This window comes from Mycteria americana, chromosome 11 (assembly GCF_035582795.1).
Source record: "Mycteria americana isolate JAX WOST 10 ecotype Jacksonville Zoo and Gardens chromosome 11, USCA_MyAme_1.0, whole genome shotgun sequence".
Taxonomy (NCBI): Eukaryota; Metazoa; Chordata; class Aves; order Ciconiiformes; family Ciconiidae; genus Mycteria; species Mycteria americana.
Window position 1 is genome coordinate 20,327,365 of NC_134375.1, and position 23,194 is coordinate 20,350,558.

General features: G+C 50.5%; 1 protein-coding gene across 2 annotated transcripts; it reads left to right on the forward strand.

The window, feature by feature from the left end:
* The first annotated feature begins 392 nt into the window (after positions 1-392).
* FAM107A (family with sequence similarity 107 member A) lies at positions 393-19,546 on the forward strand. Of its 2 annotated transcripts, none has more exons than XM_075514373.1 (4): positions 393-461; positions 10,512-10,686; positions 14,490-14,646; positions 16,231-19,546. In XM_075514373.1, exons 2-4 carry the CDS (start codon positions 10,517-10,519, stop codon positions 16,336-16,338), a joined length of 435 nt encoding a protein of 144 aa, XP_075370488.1. In that variant the 5' UTR covers positions 393-461; positions 10,512-10,516; the 3' UTR covers positions 16,339-19,546. The 2 variants fall into 2 exon arrangements, with proteins under 2 accessions (XP_075370488.1, XP_075370487.1); XM_075514372.1 differs by lacking the exon at positions 393-461 and adding an exon at positions 1,331-1,911.
* The last annotated feature ends 3,648 nt before the right edge of the window (positions 19,547-23,194 follow it).

The window sequence follows — 23,194 nt, forward strand, 5'->3', positions numbered from 1 at the left end:
GGCAGTTTGCAATTTGCGCAGACAGACTGCACAGCCTCCCCACTTAAAGCCCTCTCCTCCGCCACAGCCTGGGTCTAGAGGCAAAAGCTGTGTGGGATCTTCAAAACCCTGCCCGTGTCTATCCCACGGCTGGTCGGGACGGGCTGACCGTGCTCACGCAAGCACACGTACGCACACACCGCACACAGGGGAATGTGGACCGGCCTGCCTCTCGTCTCCTGCATCAGATGCTCCATGTCAATTAAGCTTAACAGCTCCTGGTCAGGAGGTTAAAAAAATAATAATTTTTTTAGGTCTTTAGTAGCAAATGACCGGCAACTCGTCCTACGTTTCATCTCCTGTAACAGAGCAATACCTGTACAGTCCTTTCCCATTTCTCTCCTGTCTTTTCTTCCAGAAAGAATATTCCCTTCAGCCCAAGTGTCCGAGTGGGAGCGGGAAGCCCAGGAGCGGCAGCTCGGGTGAGTGCCAGCAGCCCGCGCTGCCCCGCAGAGAGCTTTGCGAGGAGAGCTGGGAGAGGCCGGGGCTTCTCTTCACACCCGGCGCTGCTGAGCCCTTGGCTGGAAAACACGGCTGGGATGGGGGGAAAAAATGTTGGGACGTGGAGTGGAGTGAAATGTGGAGAGGTGAAAATAAGTGAATAAGCAACCCCGTGCCCACGGCAGCCTGGCCCCTTTCTCCAGTCCTTCACGGGGCCAGGAGCATCAGGCCAGGAGGTGGCCGTGCCGGCATGTGCACCCATGGGTGCAGGGGTGTGGGAATGCGGCTCATACCTGCACCTCGGCAGTGCCCCCCGGCTTCCCTTATCCCCTTCCTATGGGTGGAAATGGTTTCGCCCCATCCCTGCCCACCTCCTGGGACCGAAACACTGGCTATCTGCAGGCTGGCGTGGGGCGACCCGGGCAGAGCCAGACCACAGCACCCATCTAAGAGGCAAAGGAGCTGCTGGGGTGGTTTAACTCCTTCTCCTCCCTCAGCTTTGCAGCCTCTGGTTTCCCAGGCCGTGGCAATTCAGGGACAGCTGACACGGTACCTCCAGCTACAGCAAGGATGGGGACGAGGGGCCCGATCCAGGCAGGGGCTGCATCTCAGCAGGATGAGACCCAGGGCAGCGGGAGCCCAGGGCAGGGATGCAGCGGCATCGCACAGCCCTGGTGCCACCATGGTGCCCGTGGCCCCCGTGCAGGGGCTGCTTCTCCCTCCCGCAGCCCTTACCCACAGGGTGCAGCAGCTGCTCCCCCTGGACCGCGCAGCAGTTAGTAGATGACGGGGTGTTGCAACACGCCGGGGAATAATCACGATAACTCGAGCGGTTGCCCTGGTGCCGGGCTTGGCTGTTGCAGTGGTTGCTAAAGAGAGTGGGCGTGCGGCTTCCTCTGGGGTGATCTGATTTCTCCGGGAGCGTGGTTAAGGCACGCTTAGGAGAAATCGTCCTCCGTGGAGCAGGGACGCGACCTTTCCACCGGCAGCAGTGGCCGTGCTGAGCAGGCTTTGGGGGGAAAAAACTGTTAGCTGGTTCCTCCGTCCTGGGAAAACATCATCCAGCAACGAAGAGCAAAGGCAGCAAGTTTTCAGGGTGGCAGAGGAACCTTTGGGACCAGCACCAAGCAGTGGGCAAGGCCACCGCTGTTGCCAGCTGAGCTCCAGCCCTCGGTAGGGTCCCTGTGGAGTGGCGAGAGCGGCGGGGAGGGAGCACCGGTGCAGCAGCCACCTCCACGTGACCCTCCGTCCCTGCTCCCGCTGGAGAGACCTGGCAGGAGCCGGGCAGCTTCGTCGGACCCAGCCAAAAAGTCACGCAGGTGCGAGCACAGCCGGGCAGAAGCAGCAGCCTCAGCCCCCGCAGCTCCATGTCGTGGGGCGCGAGGCAGCACCTGCCCCCCGGGCTCCCCAGGGCCACGCTGCAGAAATCAGGTAAGTCCAGGGCCATCCGAGACGCCCCGGGGGGTCCCCACGTCCCTGCCAGCTCCCCTCTGCGGGGACGGGCTGCTGAGCCCCTGTGGGGTTAGTCTGCACTGCATACGTATTTATGCACAGGTGACTTTGGACCCTGTTTTAAATTTTATTTGAGATATGTTACTTTAATACCTCAGTAGCTGGTTGGAAGCTGCCCTTCTGTTTCCGCCTTTCAAAACGGACCCGTATCCCACAAGAAATTCCCCAAGCAAACCCATGCTGCAATTCAAACCTTCTTGGCGAGGCACTGGGCTGGACAGGGGGCACTTGCTAATACAATCCCTGCAAATCAACACGGGAGGATTTTCCCTGTATTCAACAAAATACCTTTGAGCTACCTTAAAACATTCATTAATGATTGATGCGTGTCTCTATCATAGGCAGGCAAATGCACAGAGCAAATATTTGGTGAGATATTAAAAGTAAGTTTGCGATTATCAAGAAAGACTGCTAAGCATCTGTCGCTGCTTAACAAAACTAAACAAGCCGCTCCACATGCCACTTGCAAAAGGCACGGGGCTGACGTCCCTTGGTGTTTGCTAACAGAGTGGGATCCCAGCCTTGTTATCTTCGCTTATCACAGTCCAAGGTAATTAAATGAAATGATTAACCAGCACACCCAATCCTGGCTGCCTGCAGGCAGAGGGGAGCTTGCTGCTGCCTGACTGTACAAGCATTTCCATCATTAGCCAACACAAAACAGGCTACCGGTAACTTCTGCACACCAGACAGCTCAGCTAGCCCCAAACCTGCCCAATTTCTCTCTTCCAAATACGTGCGCATGAGTGCAAAGCTCAGCGGGGGACTGTGGTGACATCTGGGGTCCTTTACATTTGGGGGTGATTGCAGCTGGTGGCGTGTGAGCAGCCTGGGCTGCGCCCGGTGCCTGCTCTGTGCCCCCTTATGCGGGTGCAGCGCTGGTGTAAATGGGGGACCCCAACCCCACGGGCTGCAGCGCTGGCACGGCGCTTGGCAAGGGTGGGCAGGACTGGGGGCGCTGGCTGAACTGGGGAAGCTGGCTATGCTGGTGGGAGAACGCTGGCTGTACTGGTGGGGAGCAGTGGCTGTACTAGAGGAAAGCACTGGCTGTACCTGTGAGGAGCAATGGCTATACTGGTGGGGAGCTCAGGCTGTACTGGTGGGCAGTCCCATCCCCAGCATGTGCTCAGCAGAGAGGCACAGGCAGGAACAGTGATGCGTGGCAGCAGGGCCGGGAGCCGCAGGGCCACGTCCCCCTGCCCCGTTTACATTTCCATTAGAGTTTTCTTTCCCTTTCCGACCCAGCAACCTAGTGGGGTTTATTCCCGAACACCAGGGCTGAGCGAAGGCAAGAGGACCCCGGGGCGTGCACGCCTGCTGCTCCGAGGCAGCCACCCGATAGCTGGGAAGCGCTTCCCATGGCGGCCACATCAAGTTACATTCACCCTATTGCATTATAAATACCAGAATTAGCCTTGCTTAATTATTTAAAACTATAGATTAAAAGCAGATGAAGGCTTTTTGCCTCCTTTCCGGAGCACGCGTATCATTTATCAGTGGTACGGTCGCCTGGTGACAAGCAAGGGGGAGCGTGCCAGGTCCTTTGGTATGAGATGTTCCTGAGCCGCCGGCACGGCAGGAACTAGAGGAGAGGAAAATCACAGTGAGGATGGGAGCTGGTACCGTCTCGCCCAGGGAGGGTAATGATTAGCATCTGCCAATCTTTGGGCTCACCATATTATTATTATTATTGTTGTTGTTGTTGTTATTATCATCATCATCATCATCATCAACATCATTATTATTAACATCGTCATCATCCATCTCCAGGGCAGTAAGCCACAACAGTCATTAAGATAATGGGAAGAAATGACGGGTTTTTTGTTCCGGGCTCAGCAGCGTAACAGCCACACGCGGATTAGTTGGGGTGTTAAGGTGCATTTTGTGGGCTCAGCTGCAGAGACTTGCTTGCCAATGGGCTTCCAGTCACTGAGACCCCAAAGCCTCGTCTCCGCATGGGACAGCACCCTCATCTCACCCACTATAGCCCACACCTGGGTGCCTCGCTCTGCCCTGAACCTACCAACCATGCAGAAAGTGGCTTGCGAAAGCAAGTGCCTGGCTTCGCTCGTCCTCCTGGCAGCTGATCCTCCCCAACGCAGCCACACTCCCGAAAACTGCTCTCACCACGCAAAGCCTTGGGGCTCATGGAGACCAACATGCAATTCCTTCCTTGCCCCATGATGCCAAACCCAGCTATTCTGTGTTTCTAATTATTTTTTTTCCTAATAAATTCCTAATAAATAATTCCTAATTAATGTTAGGAAAATCATGCAAATTAGCAAATGCCATGAATTCAAGAATCCAAAACAAAAGACAAACTTTCAGCTTAATTCTTTGGAGGACCTAGCATACAGCATGACCTCTTCTGCCATTACACTCTCATGGGAAAAGCTGTAGGGCCAAACTCCAGCTCCACTTCAGACAGTGGAAATGCATTGACTGAAAGTTCATGCTCTAAAATGAAAAAAAAAAAAGTTAACTTCTGGTTAACAGGTAGAAGTGTGCATGTACTAGTGCTTAAAAGGAACTGAGGCTAGTTTAAAGATCCCATGCACCTCTACCTGCATGTGCAAACCCTTGCAGGGTGTGCGGACGGGCTCGCTCCTCTCAGCCTTCCCGAGGAGGAGGGGTGTGAGGGATGGTCCCCTCAGCCTGGGGAAAGGAGCCCAGAAAAGGGAAGGTTCCCCCCATGACTGCAGTTAAATGTGTCAGAAACTCACGTTATTTCCCAGGCTCAGATTACTTGTGTAAATAGCTTTAAACCAGCTCTGCTGACCCGTATTGAGTGTGTTGGTTTTGCAGCTCCTCACTTGTGGGATGTGTATGACGAGCTTCTTTCAGCAGCCCTTCGTTAATCTGTCGGTTCTTTAAAAAAGACGCATTCATGAATAAATCCCAGGCATCCAGAAAACCAGAGATTCTTCTCTGTAGCCACAGGTTTAAGTGATCATTTCTGCCCAGGAAATGGTCCCTTGGGTCAGTGGTTTTACAAACCCAGATCCAGGCCTCTGACCCTGGGCGTCCTGAGGTTTTTGCCCAGTCTCATCCCTTCTACCAAGTAACAGGGTTTCACAGATTTACAAATTGCAATATCCTCTGATCTTGGATCCCATTCCCAGGATAATGCCTTCTGCCTGTTTTTACATGGATGGCATTTCACAGAGGCCCATTCTCTGCCCAGAAGGGGATGCCCATACAATATTTTTAACGAGTGGTCATCACCTACCCCTATTGACAAACCTCTCCTGAGATGCTCTAGTTGGAAAATCAGTTCTCAGATGACGCAGACAGCAGAAATAAAAGACTGCGAACTCCATTTGCTTTATAGATTTCAGCTAAAGCTAAGCACTGACCTGTGCTGCAGAAGCCAGCATCGAGAGCTTTGCGAGTTAAGGATGCTGAGAACCAACGGGGCAGCACTGCACGGGGCCGGGCACGCTGCCGAGCAGGGCTGCCTACGGCGCGCAAGGGAGAGAAACTTGGCTTGCAGGTGGTGTGGAAAAGGGCCGAGGGACGCACAGGGGAAGGGCGAGCGGGTCGCAGAGGGGCTGGACGTCGAGGAGGGCTTGGCAAAACAAAAGTGAAGGGGGAGGAGGCATTTCACATGAAAACCTGCAAAAAGCAGCCGAACACTGGTGTCCTGCTGCACCCTCCATTCTCCTAGACGGTCACAAGTCGAGAGGTGCTGGGTAGGAGCCCAGGCCTCCACCCTACAGCTTTCTAAACCCAACAGCTACGGATTAATTTTCTTTCCAATCTCTTTTGGTTTTCCCCTTGTGAAGAACTCCTGGAGCCACGCAGGCAGCCGTAAGCAGAGCTGCAGCCCTCGGGTTACCTGCCCTTTCCAGGGCCGTTAATCCCCTTAACATTCCTGGGGATTAAATTCCATCCCGACAGGACGGTGAAGCAGCAGCGGCGGCAGCACAGGGAGCAGCACACAGCATGCGGTCCCTACGCAGGGGGGCTCACAGGGCAACCCACCACGGACAGACAAGTCGCTTAATCCTAAATAAATGCTCTGTGAAGGGCATCTCCTCCGAGTGAGGGAAAACCGAAAAGCAGCAGCAGCAAAGGGAAGCGTAGCTCAGCTCCGGCCGCGGCCAAGCCCCTGTGTCCGACACCTGTCCCTGGGCATGAGCCAGTCCCCCCCTCCTCCTCCTCTCCAAGAGCAGGCTAAAACCTTTCTCCTTGCCCTGGACTGCACAAAAACCACTCAGCACCCCAAGCAGCACACCACGTTTTACACTCCTAGTAGGGTACATTTAATGTATTATTTGCAACGTTCAGGTCTTCAAAGGCATTTAATGTTGCACCAAAGCTGCCTGATATCCTGTTCCCCAAAAGATTGGGGCTGAGCATAATCAGAAGTGGAAACAATTTGCCCCAGGATTGCAGACTGCTGATTTTATCGCAAGTCTCCCAGGAACTGGGGGATATAAATCATTTTGCGTGCATCATAAAGCATTTCCAGGCAGTCTGAGCAGGAATTTGGGCTTTGCTTCAGGTCAGAACAGACCAAGATATTAAAATGTCATTTTTCTCCTCCAGCCAGTCCCACACCCTGGGGCAGGAGGTGGTTGGTCTCTGGGCCATCTCAAAGATGCTGAATATTCCCTGTGGGGTCTCCTAGAAAACTAATCAAGACTGGGAGCTCGTTTCACAGCTACGGTTGGGAGAGGAGGTAACACCACGCGTGAAGTCCAAGTACCTGCCAGTGGCCCTGGCCTCCTCATCCAGGCAGTCTTGCTTTTTACTTACAGAAAAGTCACTTGGAAACGTACCTTTCCTAGAAAGCCTCAGGCTTCTAGAAATGAGGAAAGGGAAAATATTTAAAAGCAAGCAAAAGACTGAGTAAGTTGAAGCAAACACAGCTACTTTTTATCAGCAACACTCCAAACCAGATCTATTTAAAAGGTCACAGTGTCTTTCTGAGTACAGCAGAGGGTATTAAAATGCACATGTATTTTTTTGTTTATATCTTGCCAAGAACAATATAAAAATGTCTAACACCTTTTGCTGATTTATGATGGTGGCCAAGGAGGTGCCAGAGCAGAGCCTTGTTCATTGATCTACGGCTGAATCATGCGAAAACAGACATCCTGCTGTAAATCCACTGCAGAGACCTGGCTTGATTTATACCTCCAGCACTATGAATAATGACAAAAAGCAGCCTGATAGCAGTCTGTCTCCCCTTACACGAACATGAATTACATCAGGTCTTGAAGATGATAGATCTACTCCACAAGAAACATTTTGCATTGGGTCCCTATCTGCCAACCTGCAGGAGAAAGGATGTCCCGTCCTTACTCCCAGCATAACCCCAAGCTGTGTTTCAGGTGCACCAATATTTTTATATTCTCATTTTTCTTTTTCTGCTCAATGCAAATGAAGACATTCCTTGAATTGTTCCAGACTAAGGTCTTCTTCCGAAGGTTTAAAGTGCTGTTCTTGTAGTGAGGTTCAAGGCTCCTTCCAGTCCGGGTCAGGGACAAGGTCAGGGCTTTGACTTTGTCCCCAGGGCAGCAGTACCGACACCCACTGGAAGCCAAACCCTCGAGGCTGGTGTCTGCGCACCCCTAGGCTCATCTATCTCGGTGAAAACCAAGCTCAGAGCTGCCTGCTGTGTCCTGGCCCCCACAGTATTGTTCAGGCAAATTGCACTCACTGGGAGGACTTTTGCATGCTGATTTAACAGCCGCCTGGGCAGAAATGCTTCCAGTTAGTTTCAATTCCTCCCACTCCTTCCTTCCCAGTATTTTCTTCATTTCTACTAGTTTCGGGGAAAAGTTCCCCATCTGCCTTCAGTAAACAGGTTGATAAATTGCTGCTTCTTTGCAAGCCTCAGCCATGCAATGTTAGATTGCTGCAGTCTGGAAATAACCACATTAGCCAATTCAAAACCTCCAGGCTTGCCGCGGTTCTCCCCCAAAATGCTGCATAAGCAGAGGGTCCCCCAAGGCGGGGGGGGGAGGCCCTTCCCTGATCACCCTGGGTGTCTGGGGGGGTGGAAACACCACAAGACCAAACTGAAGGGCTGGATGACACCGTGAATAATGTTGTATGCTGCTGGGCGTTAGCCCTATGGGGATGTGGGGACGGCCTGCCCCAAGCGAATCTCCCGGGATCTGCGTCTTGGAGGTGGGGAAGAAGGGACTCCCACTCCTGAGTTGCAAAAGGAAACCCATACATCACGGAGGCAGGGGGAAAACAGTGCTTTATAAGTTACAGTGCTGCACCAGCACCCCAAGAGCTAGTACAGCTTAGTGGCAGGGCCCAAGAGCTACTTGGTATAGAAAAAAACCACCAAAGTCACTAGTTACAGCCATTTACAGCATCCAGGTTGGTCCTTCAGGCTTGGTTGGCCGCGTAATCCTTCCACGCTCGCTGCTCGCTGCATTATCCCCTAGCAGAGCACAATCGGCGGATTTAAGATGGACAAATCCAAGATCGATACACCTCAGCCCTTCTCCTGCCGTGCGACAGGATTTGGTACCCAGCACACAAGCAAGTGCGGGCATCTCTGTCACTGGAGGCAGCTCTGGTCTAAACAAGGGCACAGGAACAGTGGGAAAAGGGCGGCAGGACAACACAGCGACATCGAGGCCAGTCTGTTAGTACAGCTGTCCAAAAACGGTGTTTCCATTAAAAACGCCTGGCATTTTATTTAAGTTACTCCACAGAGAGACTTTTTTGTTTGAAGAATGAAGACATTGCTTTGCCATTTGAAATGGGAGCTCATCCATTTCGTTCATGCCAAAACAAACCTTTGCTTTTGTACCTTCCTTCCCTGCCTCTCGTCTGCCTCTTCTACTGTGAAAAACGACCAAAAAAGGGAAGAAGTAGAAGAAGAAAAAAACCAAAGCAATTCCACCCCACTGAAAACCTGACATGTTTTCTCATTGTTCAAAACCTGGCTTTCATCTAACAAAAATTAGCCATGAATTGGTGCTGCCTTAACCCTTGGCTGTTCTTCAGTCCCTGCATCTCTCTGGAAGGCAACGCTGAGCCCCCAGTCTCAGCCTGTGGAGTCCGGCCCCGCAGGGGTTTGAGTCAGCCTGGCACTTGCCATCAAACATCAAACCACGCCACCTTCCCTTCTGCCAGCAGTGATGAATGATCCTAGAGGGAAATAATTTGATACAAGAAATCACTGGTTCCAGCTTCCAAGCGCCCTTTAAATATGTACCGAACTATTCACCCCAATTACACTCGTGTAATGGGCTCTGATTTGTTTTTCTTTGTTCCCAAAGCAGTAGGGCACTGGCCACGTTAACATTCAATGAGAAGTTGTTTGATATTGAATCATTTCTTCAGCAGTATTATTCCTTACACAATTCTGTTTGATTGCAATCCACTTTACATTTGGTAAGTACTTACTGACTATGAAAGAATGACCTAGGCTGCTTTCTCTTGCCTTTTTTTATTGATTTCTCTTTTAAAAGGGTTTTATTCCTTTTATACATGCGATTGCAATAAGAGAGAGAGGCAACATTACTGAACAACTGTTTTCCTTGCTGTTCCACCAACCCATATAACTTCACACTAGGCCCCCAAAAACACTGTAATAATGAGACACTTACAGACATAGAGCTGCCTACACCCTTTTCCTGGGACTTTTTGTTCTTACTGGTAAACTTCCAAATTGTTCAAGTGAATAATCAGGAATAAATTGCTCTTTCTGGGCCCCCGATTAGACCGTACACGGAATAATTGTAGGCAGCCCCACTGTGCTCCACATTTAAAGACGTAGCCCACTGCGTGCAGTTTGCCTCATAACTTGTGCTTTGCACTCACTTTGTATAGGGTTTTTTGTAAAGGAGAAATGTAGAGCACTTGGAAAATACCAACAGTGAATATGCCCCGCGGTTTGCCTGAAATCCAAGCTGCCATCACTTCCAAAACAGTGGGCTCTTGTTCTTACATCCAGAACATACAAATTATTACAGCACGATCACATCCTGCATGGGCAAATTATACTTTTCTTGGCATTGGGCTCGATCCTGATTATTAGGCCAGTAGGATATCAGCAAAATCTTTCCTTGACAAGAGGTTTCAGATACCGCAGCACTTCCTCAGGCCTGTGTTTCGGAAGCCCCTCAAATCCCACAGCATCCCCTTGTGCTAAGGGACCGACAGCCTTGGCCAGGACGACCAAAGCAGCAGCTCAGCACAGTCCATATCCATGGCTGTTTCCAGTTTTAGTTAGACCTATCTTGCATTAATTAATCCTTGGCACTAAATGCTGCAGCCACTGAAGCGAGCGGCTGGCAAGTAATTTAAGTGATCTAATTAATATGTGTCTCGTCAACAACGCAAAGGGAATATATTTTAAAACCTCTAAAAAACCTGCACTAGCACATGGAGACACGTGCATGCAGACACTGACATGGGTGTCGAGCAGCCGGAGCAGGCACCATCTCTTCTCCTCTGTCTTGCCCCGGAGAGGAGAGCTCCAGCAGGTTCCCACACCACAGCGGGGTGAGACTTCTCATGGAAACACCTCTCTTCTCTTCCAGCATCGATGTACACTGAAATACAGCGGGAGCGACCAGGCAGTGGGAATATCCTGACTCACCCAGACTACATAGATGGAAACCCAGACCTCATCAAACCTAAAAAGCTGCTAAATCCTGTAAAAGCCTCGAAGAGCCACCAAGAGCTGCACAGAGAGCTGCTGATGAACCACAAAAGGTAAGAGGAGGTTGCAGCCTGCCGCTGGAGTGGTCCGAGAGGTGCTGAGCCGTCGGAGCTCAGCAGCCGAGGCACAAGTGCCAGCGACAGCCTGTGAGTTGGAAGGGGACGATAAATCCCTTCACCTGCAAACAAACACCACGTAAAACTTGCTATAGTCCTTTCCTCTTTTCTCTGACCGATTGTTTCTTTTAAAACAAAAGCAGAACGAAAAGCCCCCTGCTCTGCCATCCTGAAGCATCGGCTAGCGCTTTTTGGAGCTGCTCGCTACGTCCACCCGCCTCAAGCCACAAGCGGGGGAAGATGCGAGGCATCCCTACAGCCCCCTTCTCGCTGTCCCACGCATGTTCTCTCTGGTTTTTCTATCTCCATCACTGACTTGCCAAGGCCCCAGCAATGCGCAGCCTTCCTGTGTGCCCGAAGGTCGATCCAGAGGCAGCGAGAGCTGCAGGCTGGATGGAGCCTTTGAAAGCTGGGAGAGCATCAGTGTGAGATCTTCTGTACAAGGAAAAGGCTAATCACTGTCTCCCCCAAAATCAAACGAATAAAGATAGGCTAGAATTCACATTCCTGATTTCCTACCCTATCACCCCAATTTAACTCTTTGGGGGTACAGATACAACATCAGGATAATGACACCAGGGACTGAGAACCTATAACCACATCATTCCTTTGCAGCAACTGTCTGAACGTCAGTGCAATAAAAGCATATTCATTTCAGAGCCTTTTTAGCACAGCAAGAAATCTGCTGGCTTTATATTGACATTTTCTGAATACCCTGAAATATTCTGACATGATAGCACTTTGACCATCTAATTAAAAAGACCACAGCCTCTGTTCAAAAGGACTACAATCATTACGAGAACCAGACACATATATTAATTCGGCAAACAATCAAGCCTGCCAGCAGGGTGCATTAATCAATACTGGCACTGGCTGGGCTTGGGTTTGATTTGATTTTCACAGAATCAGAAGAATTACAGGGACCATGCCCAGGCCATTCTCCAGCATCAAGGCAGAGGTAACTATACCAGCCAGGTATTTTTAAAACTCTCTGGTTTGAGAGTGACCATATCCTGCCTAGTGACACTGCTCAGTTTAAAGGCTCACCCACCAGCATTGGCTTTGATCTCGCAGAATGTTATTCCAGGCTAACCACGATGGACCAAAGCATGAAGAAACTCCCACAACGGAGGTAGCAGAGATGAACGGTGGCAGACAGGGTACAGACCCCATGGCACCAGGCTGAGCCGAACTTCAAACCAGCGAATACAAAGCGCATCATCGCTTTGTACTCGAGTCCTGTGCCTGGCACCATGATATATCCCCATGTGCCATCAGATGCTGGCAGGAGGCAGCCCCATCGCAGCCATCCTGCATCTCCTGACCCCTCTCATTTTAGTCCTGTACATCTCAGGCATCAATTTAAACCTGCTTTGGCTCTGGCCTCCCAAATATTTTTCAGCAAATATGTGAAACAAACCCTACTGCAAACAATAATCCATCGTTGCTGCTTTCTTGTCACTCTCAAATCCACCAGTTTTGCTTCCTGCTACATGTTACTACAGGGTGAGAGAGGGGAGAAGGGAAGAGAGGAGGATCTACGGCTTGCTCCTGTTTCTGCTTTGCTGTTGGTTTTTCCCCTTAAGCAGCAGGGAAAAGCAACTCAAATCAGCAGCTTGTGCAACAAAACCCTTATCTTAGCCAACACCTCTGGGTACTAACAACACAGGCTGATTAAATCAAAGAGTCGTAGCTAATCCACAGGCAACATAGCAAGCTGTGTCTCCAGCAAGCCAAGGCAGGTTTTCTCTCTCTCAAGCCTTGGGAAAAGCATCTCTGCAACATCTGAGTTCTTCCTGACTTGAAAAAAACATCATGAAAGCTCTGGGGCCAATGCTACAGGTATCTTGGCTGATGCTTGGCTGATGACACGAACTTTGTCCCACCGTAAAGCAAAAAACAGAAATGACAACACGAAGCATCATTAAACGTGGCACCGGAAGGATGCAAGCACTGGTCCCCAGCCATGCTGCGACAGCACAGAGGTTTGCTACATCTGGAGAGCGTTTCCCTTTCCTGCCTGCCAGTTCAATTTCTTACGATGTGAGATACCGCCTCAGTGTCCGCCACGCTGCCAAGGAAGCTTGGTAGTCCACAGAGTCTGATGTCTCTGCTTTCAAATGACCTTAGCAGAAATCAACCAGCCTCCGGTCAACAGAAACCTCCCGATGCCGAGGGAGAGCTTTGCATTAATAGCACATGCCAACCTGCCATGCCCTGGGCAAGCCCTTAGCACAGACACAGGGATGTCCCCTCCTCGCCTCAAAACAGACCTTCACCCACAGGAACACCGAACACCCCACATTTTACAATGGGACTTGTAAATACTCTCAGCCCATTGATTTAAACGAGTGTTAAACCCAGCCCACGGAAGTGGTCAGGCCCCACTCCTTCCCCATGTGTGACAGCTATGAGGTCTTCAACTCCTTCTCCTCAAAAATACTTCAGTCAACAACTTCTCGTTCTGTATTTTCTTGCAAGATTACTTACGTTCCAGCTGCTATTGCAGAAGATAGCCTGCGTAAATACAGCCTCGACCACTTCTTAATAATCTGTTTTTCAGCAACACAAAAGTCTGTGCAGTTGCAATAAAGTCTCCTGAAAGTCAGCAAATGTTCAACTTCCCAGCAGCTTCAGGTTTTTGCCTCTCTCTGACAAGGACTCAGCAGGGCAGAGTCACCGCTTGCAGTGATTTAACCAGGAAGCTGATGGATTTTACGAAGGCAGATTCCTTTTGGCATGGAGGAGATGAGTTGGTCAAACCACTATTCTGGAAGGGCAGGGACCATCCCACAGCCACGCAGGAGCACATCTGGACTTGTTCCGCATTCACCCATAGCCCTACACATCCATAACTATTCCCATGCCTCTAGGGGAGGCACAAGCTGGTGGGAAGGTGGCCAGGGTCAGCTGCAGGAGGTAAATCTTACTGTCTAAATTCAGGCATGGCAATATTCAAAGTGTTAGATTTCTGAAATTTGTTTGGAGAACCTATTTCATCTCTTTACCACATATTTATGCCTTGCCTGCATGTCCTTGCCATGTCTCCTTTCCCGTGATCCCTCCCCTCACAGAACAGGGCCTGGAGCAGCCCCGCTTCATCTGAGATGCTTCGGGCAGCTGAAGGCGAGCCAGGCACCTGCGCCATCGGCAAACGCTCTGGCTTCCAGGAGAAAAGGACATTTCATTTTGGCCTCTTAACCCAAATTCTCCATGTCAACAGGGAGATCGCTAGCCCTCAGCTCTGAAGCAAAGCTGGGATGCAACAGTGAGGAAAGGAACGGCCAGGACAATTATTGCAGATCAATGACTACCCCTGCTGGTGGAAAAAACATCGTCATTATTTAAAATGCCCTCAATGCTGCTGAAGCCGTCACTCACGTAATTAAACTAGTAACAGCAAGAGCCAACGGAAGGTCCCATTTCCATACCCGACCCAGAAAGCTGTAGCACCTCCGTGAAATGGGATTAGCAAAACTTCCAGCGCCACAAACCCCGGGCACAGACAGCAAATGCCGTGCCAACCCGAGGCAGGCAGCCCAAGGCACCGTCCCGCAGTAAGGTGCGCCCGGTAACACCCTCAAAGCCTCGTGGATGGATTTGTGGACCAGGACTGGTTTGTGGACCAGGTCTCCTATGTTTCCATTTAGCACCGAGAAGAGTTTTGGGGTTGCCGGGCTGGCACCTACACCCCAGGGTGTAGGTGCTCCGGCCCTGATTTATCTGTTTTTTATCCACAGAGGCTTGGGCATGGAGAGCAAGCCAGAGCTGCAGCGGGTACTTGAGCACCGACGGCGAAACCAGCTAATCAGACAGAAGAAGGAAGAGGAAGAGGCAAAGAAATTGCAGTCTCCTTTTGAAAAAGAGCTATTAAAGAGGCACCAGAGGCTGGATCAGGTAGAACTGAGTTTTCAGTCATCCCCAGGTTATCCTAACCACCCCACACAAGACACAGACCACAGGAGATGGGGGGGCTGAGGCTCAACACAAGGTATAGCTTTGCTACCCCTCCATGAAATGGGAGCCACAATACATCCTTCACTGCTGCCCTATGCAGCTGCAGCACCCTCATCCTCACAGTGGGATTCACCTCGTTCACACCACCTCGCTCAGGACCCCCACCACACACCACTGGCCCTGGGTCTCCTCCACGTCCCACCTGGTGTCCTTGGGGTGAGCCTTCCAGTTCAAAGCACCCCAAATTTAGCCTGGAGAAAAGGAGGCTGAGGGGAGACCTCATCGCTCTCTACAACTGCCTGAAAGGAGGTTGTAGAGAGGTGGGGGTCGGTCTCTTCTCCCAAGTAACAAGTGATAGGACAAGAGGAAATGGCCTCAAGTTGCGCCAGGGGAGGTTTAGACTGGATATTAGGAAATTTTTCTTCACCGAGAGGGTTATCAAGCATTGGAACAGACTGCCCAGGGAAGTGGTTGAGTCACCATCCCTGGAGGTATTTAAAGGACGTTTGGATGAGGTACTTAGAGACATGGTGTAGTGGTGGTTTTTTGGCAGTGTTAGGTTTATGGTTGGACTCGATGATCTTAAAGGTCTTTTCCAACCTATATGATTCTGTGATTCTGTGAAATAGCACGGGGGCTGTTGCAGCACCCACCACAGGGGTGCTCAGGACCCTGGGGTGCAGGGTGAGAGGCTGCAGAAGCGGTGGAAGGTGCAAACCCTGCTGCAATCTCACCCAAGCTGCCTTTGGGAGCAGTTCCTGGCACGTACTCTGGCCAAAAATATGCCTGGGGAGAGCAATATTCAGCATGGGTGCTTGTCAGCAGCACAGCCATGCCCCAGGTGCTCGCTGTGCCTGCCTTCTTACCCAAACCAGCACAAGCAGCAAGTCAGCTTGTTGCCGCTGAAAAGAAAGTCATTCCGTGTCCTACTTGCCAGTATTTGCACTGCAAATGGATGAAACTAGTTTATTTAATTAATGACACAACAGCTCCCTCGCAATAATATCAGCCAAGCCAAGATCACTTGAAAATCAAAGCCCAGCACTCTCAGAAGAACTGGGAATATGAAACAAGGTGGTTTAGGGACAGATCCATAAAGACTTCGCATATAAAAGTGAGGGAGTACAACGACTTACCCGCCCTTAGATGGCAACCTAATGCTGAGAGCTTTTCTCAGGCTCACTGGCCTCCTTTGCTGGGAAGGATTGAAACGTCCTTCTCCCTCCTCCATGCCAGGTCTGAAGTGAAGCACTCCCCTGCTTTTCTGCCGGAGATGCTTCTCCTTGGAGGAAAAAAAAACCCAACAAATTAATGTTTCAGTTGGCCAGCAGAAGAGACTTGGGGTGAACATGGCTGTGGTGTAATGGTTTGGAAAAAGAGCACCAACACGTGCGCTACACACTCACTCAGCTTTGGGCAATAATAAGTGGACACCCAGCAATAATGAAGCCCACCCTTTTAATGTAGCTAATGTCCTTTTGTCCTTTAGCGTGCACAGATAACGGTGACTCTTCTTCCTTACAGTTGGAGAAACAGCAGGAGAAGCAGGAAGACCATGCACCAGAATTCATTAAAGTCAAGGAAAACCTGAGAAGAACATCGACGGTGACTGGGGACGAGAAAGCAGCGTAGCTTCTGCCAAAACTCAGCGGGGATCCTACCAAGGCCGGCGCTAACACATACACGCTGACATCTCTGTACATGGTGGACATTCACAGCTGCATCGTTGGGGCTACTTACGGTTATTAACACTTGCTCCAGTAGAAGGCACAAAAAAAGTTTTCCCAGCCCAGGAAGGTATCACTGTGGAAAAGGTGCAGTAGTCACCGAAGAAGTACTCACATGAGGAGATGCAGAGAGAAATGATGTTATTTTCCCCCCACATTGTGGGTGCACGCTAACCTCCAGCTAACTCTTGGTTAACCCTTGAGACACAGCGACCGTTTAAGCCAGGGCAGTCTGTGGAGGGATGGTTTGGGGGACCCCTGCTTCTTCCTGGAGGCAGGCTCTCCAGGCACGGGGTGACAGGAGGGTGGCTGCAGCTCTGGAGAACCTCCTGGAAACCTGGCGTGGTAACTAAAAGGGACAATCTGCATATTACTGAGAACAGCCCAGGTGACCGTAATGGCTTTCCCAAGAGTCACTGGTGTTGCACCAGTGTGCAAGTCAAGCCTGGCTGAGGCTGCGTGTCCCAGCAGCACACCCGTACTATGAGAAAAATCAACTTCTGCGTGCCCGTACCAATGCAGCACAGGCAGGTGCAACTGTTCTTCACGAGCACTTTTAAACTGCATTTCAAACCTGTTTGAAAATAGCTATTTAGGCAGTTCCATGCTCAGGCAGAAAATACATTGGACGCCCCAAGTGGGAGGCAAATGCTCTGTGCAGAAAGCAAAGGCTGGGTGTTTTCAGCATGGGTGTTGATGGAAGCGTGCAGTGACCAGGCAGCAGATCCCTGTGGATGTAGCAGACAGACAAACTGCTTCCTGCCCCTGGACTACTGAGCTTCAGCCCCTCACCCAGCAGCTGGACACATGCTACCGTAGGGACCCACAAAAATGTCCTGTGGTTGAGAGGTGGTAATGTGGTAATGTCCTACTGGTGTCAGGCTGCTGCCCTGTTCATCCCGCACACAACTGACATCTGTAGGCACCAGGGGCTACGGGGCACGTAGATACTGATGCAAAACTATTTGTCAGCGCTTCTCATCCCCTTTTCCAGAGGTCAGCGCTGCCTCATTTCAGTTGCCACCTTGCAAAGCTAAAAATCTTCTCGCTGCTGGGGTAGCAAAGCTGAGATAGATGGTGCATTTGCACTGTGTATGGACAGAGCCTACCACGTTGATGGGGCACCCGTGCCCTGAGCTGTCCACATCTAGATCTAGAACTGCTCCTTCAGGAAGAGCTCAGCTTTTTGCTTCTCCCATCAGCCCTGATATAAACAGCATAACTCACCAACTGCCTTTGAACACTGGCTCTTGAATGGCAAGCCTCAACCGACCTAGTCAGCTGGGAAGGTAATACCTGGTTAAACAATATCTACTATCCACAGCTTCAGTGGGTCCATATGTAAATTAAGGGAACCTGGGCATTCATCACATATTTATTAAAAAGTTACTAATCCATTCCCTAGCCTCCCTGGTCCAGTGGGGTGTTTCATTTCAGAGAACTGTTGCTCGACCTGGCATCTGAGCCACATCAGGTGTCAAGAGCGGTGATACAGGTATGGGGCTTTTGCCACAGTCTTGGACTATAAAAGCCCTTAACTCAGTTTCAGTTCTTGAGAGCCCCATCTCACGGCACTGTCTCTGTGGTAGTTTTTAGCCCCTTGCTTATCAGGCTTATTCTAAAGAAGTTTTTTTTTTTTCCAGAAATCCAGTCCATATGGTCACTATGGGTCAAAAAGATCTGAAAAGATCTATTATGTCCTTTCCAACTGTAAGCGTTTCATATAGGTGATGATTAAAACCATGAGGAAGAAGCAGCATCAACCATTTTTTCAGGGGAAAAAAAAGTCAAATTTCTCCAAGAAAAAAAAGGTGTTGCTAAGGATGCTTGTACACAGCTGTAAAGAATGCTGTATGATACTCCATAGATAACATCGGTTTAAATAACAAGCCAGAATTACTGTGCTGGGGTTTTGTGAGTGTTTATGGCACAGATTAAGTAACCTTGATCAAAGAGCTCAAAAAAATTCAGCAAATTAATTTGTAATTTTGCCACAGATGGAAATGCACTCCAGGAGAGGCAATCTGTCGCTCCGTATGCACCAGTGAAATCAGTGCTATCAGCTCACCCGGGCTGGGATGGGGGCATTTATGCAAGTCCTTGGGTAGAAGCCATCCGGTAAGGTCTGGGTATGCTGCGTGTTCAGATCAGCAATGAAAAGGTTGAAAATATTTTGCTGTGGTCTTCTTGAGTATGCAGATATTATCTGGGGGGGGGGGGGAAAATCAAGGTGCCTCCCTTTGATGTGGTGTCCACCAAGCACAGAGTGGGGCTGCACACGAATGCAGCTGGGGATTGCCAAGGTGTGTCTGGGTCATTTTCAGCAGGTGTCCAGAAGGGAAAGGGAGGGCCAGGTCATGCTGTCCTAACTCAGACGGAGCTAATAGAGACACAAGAAACACTTCCAAAAAGCCCTGACCCGGCTGCCCACTGGGACCCCGTGGGCTGTGAGCCAGGACCCAGCCGCACGCCCACACACCAACCCACCAAACCGGCCACAAGCAGCCGGTGCTGGCAGCTCCCGCGGGGCCGGGACGAGCTGCAGCAGCCCCATGGCACACAGCGGGGCACACGGCGCTTCGTCCCCGGCGAGAGCCGCAGGCCCCAGCCCTCCGTGACGGCACGTGGGAAACGATGCTTTTACTGTTCAAGCGTTGGCTTAAAAAATCACAGCGTTTTCCAACACAGCTCTTCTCATCCCTGCAAACTGGTAACCGCCTCCCCGGCTGGGCTCAGACCCAGAGCCTGTACAACCTTCACCGATGCTCCTCATGGTGCGGCAGCATGGAGGTGGCACCCGAAAAAACCTCAGTGTAGGCATCGCCAGGAAGATTTGGGGGTATCTTTGTGTCTCTCTTTCTTTTAAATGAATTCTTCCCTATGCCCCTAAAACACACTCCTGAATAAACGTGGTGTATCCAGAAGATACAGACTATCAGAGTATTGATGGAAGACAATTTTTTGCACTGTGTATGTTGCCTATGTGGTATATAGTCTATATTCTGTGTTGGTGTTTATACATTTATATAAAAATACGTCATGCAACTCTACTTAATTAACTTACACTGTTTAATGCGGACACTTCTGAAGAAATAAACTAAACGATGATTGTATATTTTGCTCTTTTCCACAAGAAACTGAAAAAGCTCCGAGGATGCAAGCGGGCAACAGCCAAATAAACTGAATGAACATAAAAATCAGTGAAGCCTGACAGCGACTCCTTTGTTAGTGCTGTGTTAACTTACTCATCAACGAGCTGTTTTCATCATCTGCACCCAATGCTGCATCCATTGCTTATCCCTGGACTTCATCTCAATTTACTGAAAGTTTAAGGGCAAGAAAATTGTAGGATCAGGCTTTGTGCACTGAAACTTCCCGTATGTTTGATTTCTAACTGGCTACAGATGCCCACCTGCCTGGCAGGGTAAGACCCCCAAAGCCAAGAAAACACATTGCCCTTGGAGTTAATTTAAAAACTCAGTTTTGAACTGAAAGGTAATCCTCACACTAGTGAGCTCACTTCGTTATTTTTAAACATTTTAAAGTGTTTTAGCAGCAACCGCAGACCACAGATTAAGCAGATATGAAAAAGAGAGGATGCTTCACACGCGCAGGTCACACACATCATGCTCCCCGAGAGCCAGGACTAAAACTGAATGCAGCAAAGCAAACGAAAAGGACTTCTCTGTCTCATTAGCGATATCCTTAACAGCAGAGACGCCAACTCCCCGCTCAGAACAAGGCAGAGGTGGTGCTTGGATGCGTTTCTCTGACAGCAGGTATCCACTGGGGTTGCCAGACTGGGAGGTACACGGCGTTCCCAACCCTCCACCCCTTGCGGCACTGGTGTGGGCAGTCAGCTCATCGTTAGGGATGAGGGCTCATTGACTAAACCCGTTCTTCGGGTCAGGTTTCCAAAACGTCTTCCCACCTTGTTGCCGCTTAATAGTTCACTTGTTATCCTACCACGGCGAGTTGCGTACTTCATTTCCTGGCACAAACCGAACAAGGGAAAACGTCTTCCCTGGAGAGCGTGGCCTTTGGTGAGACACGAGACCAGGGGACTCGGGCAGGACTTTGTAAAATGCTTTATCAACCTCTCACAGCCCCAGCCGGTGAGGTTTCGATGGGGATGCCCCAAGACTTCTTACACTAATCACACACCTCCTCCCACACGCGGATGCCAAAGGCAGTCATTCATATCGTGACAGTTCCTCTTCTAAGGAAGAAAGTAAGAAACAATCATTTCTGTTCTTTAAAGATACGCTGCCTTTTAGCTATGCACAAACTGCTCCATTGCCTGGATTCTTCTTGCTGCCAGAGTCTTCAATACCAGCTTTACAATTTATCCAGGTCATGCTGAGATCTCTTTTCCTATGCACTCGCTCCTGAAGTGCTCCTAGATAGTTTGCTGCAGTGGAATTTCCTGTCAGGGAACCCTTATATTTTACTGCCTAATTTACTTCTCGTTACTGCCTCAGAAATGGCAAATTCTGGTTTTCTTCCTCAAGCTAGCGGTATCCTCAGACAGGCCCTGGCTGAACACCCCTTCTCGGGAACTCTCCTCTGCCTATCCTAGGTATTTCTCTATATTCAGATCAGTACTCCCGAGAGTACGGAGGGAGCTGGCAGAGGAGCTTGCCAAGCCACTCTCCATCATTTACCAGCAGTCCTGGTTAACAGGGGAGGTCCCAGACGACTGGAGGCTTGCCAGTGTGACGCCCATCTACAAGAAGGGCTGGAAGGAGGATCCGGGGAACTACAGGCCTGTCAGCCTGACCTCGGTACCGGGGAAAATTATGGAGCGGCTCATCTTGAGTGCGCTCAACAGGCATGTGTAGGCCAACCAGGGGATCAGGCCCAGCCAGCATGGGCTCAGGAAAGGCAGGTCCTGCTTGACCAACCTGATCTCCTTCTACGACAAGGTGACCCGCCTAGTGGATGAGGGGTAGGCTGTGGGTGTTGTCTACCTGGACTTTAGTAAAGCCTTTGACGCTGTTACCCACAGCATTCTCCTGGAGAAGCCGGCAGCTCATGGCTTGGACGGGTGTACTCTTTGCTGGGTAAAAATCTGGCTGGATGGCCGAGCCCAGAGAGTTGTGGTGAACGGAGTTAAATCCAGTTGGCGGCCGGTCACCAGCGGTGTTCCCCAGGGCTCTGTGTTGGGGCCAGTCCTGTTTAATACCTTTATCAATGATCTGGACGAAGGGATCGAGTGCACCCTCAGTCAGTTTGCAGAGGACACCAAGTTGTGTGGGAGTGTTGATCTGCTGGAGGGTAGGAAGGCTCTGCAGAGGGACCTGGACAGGCTGGATCGATGGGCCAAGGCCAATTGTATGGGGTTCAACAAGGCTCAGTGCCAGGTCCTGCACTTGGGCCACAACAACCCCATGCAACGCTACAGGCTTGGGGAAGAGGGGCTGGAAAGCTGCCTGGTGGAAAAGGACCTGGGAGTGTTGGTCAATAGCTGCTGAATATGAGCCAGCAGTGTGCCCAGGTGGCCAAGAAAGCCAATGGCATCCTGGCTTGTATCAGGAATAGTGTGGCCAGCAGGACTAGGGCAGTGATCGTGCCCCTGTACTCGGCACTGGTGAGGCCGCACCTCGAATGCTGTGTTCAGTTTCGGGCCCCTCACTACAAGAGGGACATTGAGGGGCTGGAGCGTGTCCAGAGAAGGGCAGCGAAGCTGGGGAAGGGTCTGGAGCACAAGGCTGATGGGGAGCGGCTGAGGGAACTGGGGTGGTTTAGCCTGGAGAAAAGGAGGCTGAGGGGAGACCTTATCGCTCTCTAGAACTGCCTGAAAGGAGGCTGTAGAGATGGGGGTCAGTCTCTGCTCCCAAGTAACAAGTGATAGGACAAGAGGAAATGGCCTCAAGTTGTGTCAGGAGAGGTTTAGATTGGATATTAGGAAAAATTTCTTTACTGAAAGGGTTGTCAAGCATTGGAACAGGCTGCCCAGAGCGGTGGTGGAGTCACCATCCCTGGAGGAGTTCAAACAACGTGTAGGTGTTGCACTTCAGGACATGGTTTAGTAGGCATGGAGGTGTTGGGTTGACAGTTGGACTAGATATCCTAGAGGTCTTTTCCAACCTTAATGATTCTATGACTCTGTGATTTCCCAAAATTATCTAAAACTGCCACAGACTGACCGGTTTTGTGTTGATAAAAGCATCATCCGAAACCTGTGAGTCGGACATGATACTGGGGATATCCAGGTTTATGGAAATGGGGAAAAATGCAAAATTATCAGCAACATAATTGCGGTGTGTTCCAACACACCATAACCAGGTGCTCCTGTGGATTTTGTTGGTTCCACCACAGCCCATGAGATCTCTGGTCACGCCGTGGGCACATGGAGCCTGGGCGTATGAGAACTCTGCCGGGCGTGCACCTCCGGTGGCACTCCAGCTCAGACATCACTAACGCAGACTGGCAATGACCTACCCAGGCAGCACCCGAGCCTGCCCAAATATAAGCCTGCCTGAACATCAGGTTGCAAACAGGTTCAGGGACAGGCTTCTTCCAACCCGTCATCCCTCGCCCTTCCTTCGGGAGACCCAGACCTGCCAGCTGAATTGCAAAGAGCACTCAAGAAGCACAAGGTCGAGCGCCTCTGACTCCAGCAGAACAAAACAGCAGAGCAAATAGAGAAAGCCCACGGATAACTTCAAAAAGATGCTACTGCCTCCCAAGCGCTGGCATCCGAGTCACCATAGGATGTGATGCTGTGCGGTACGGACCGGGACACCAAGCAACACGTC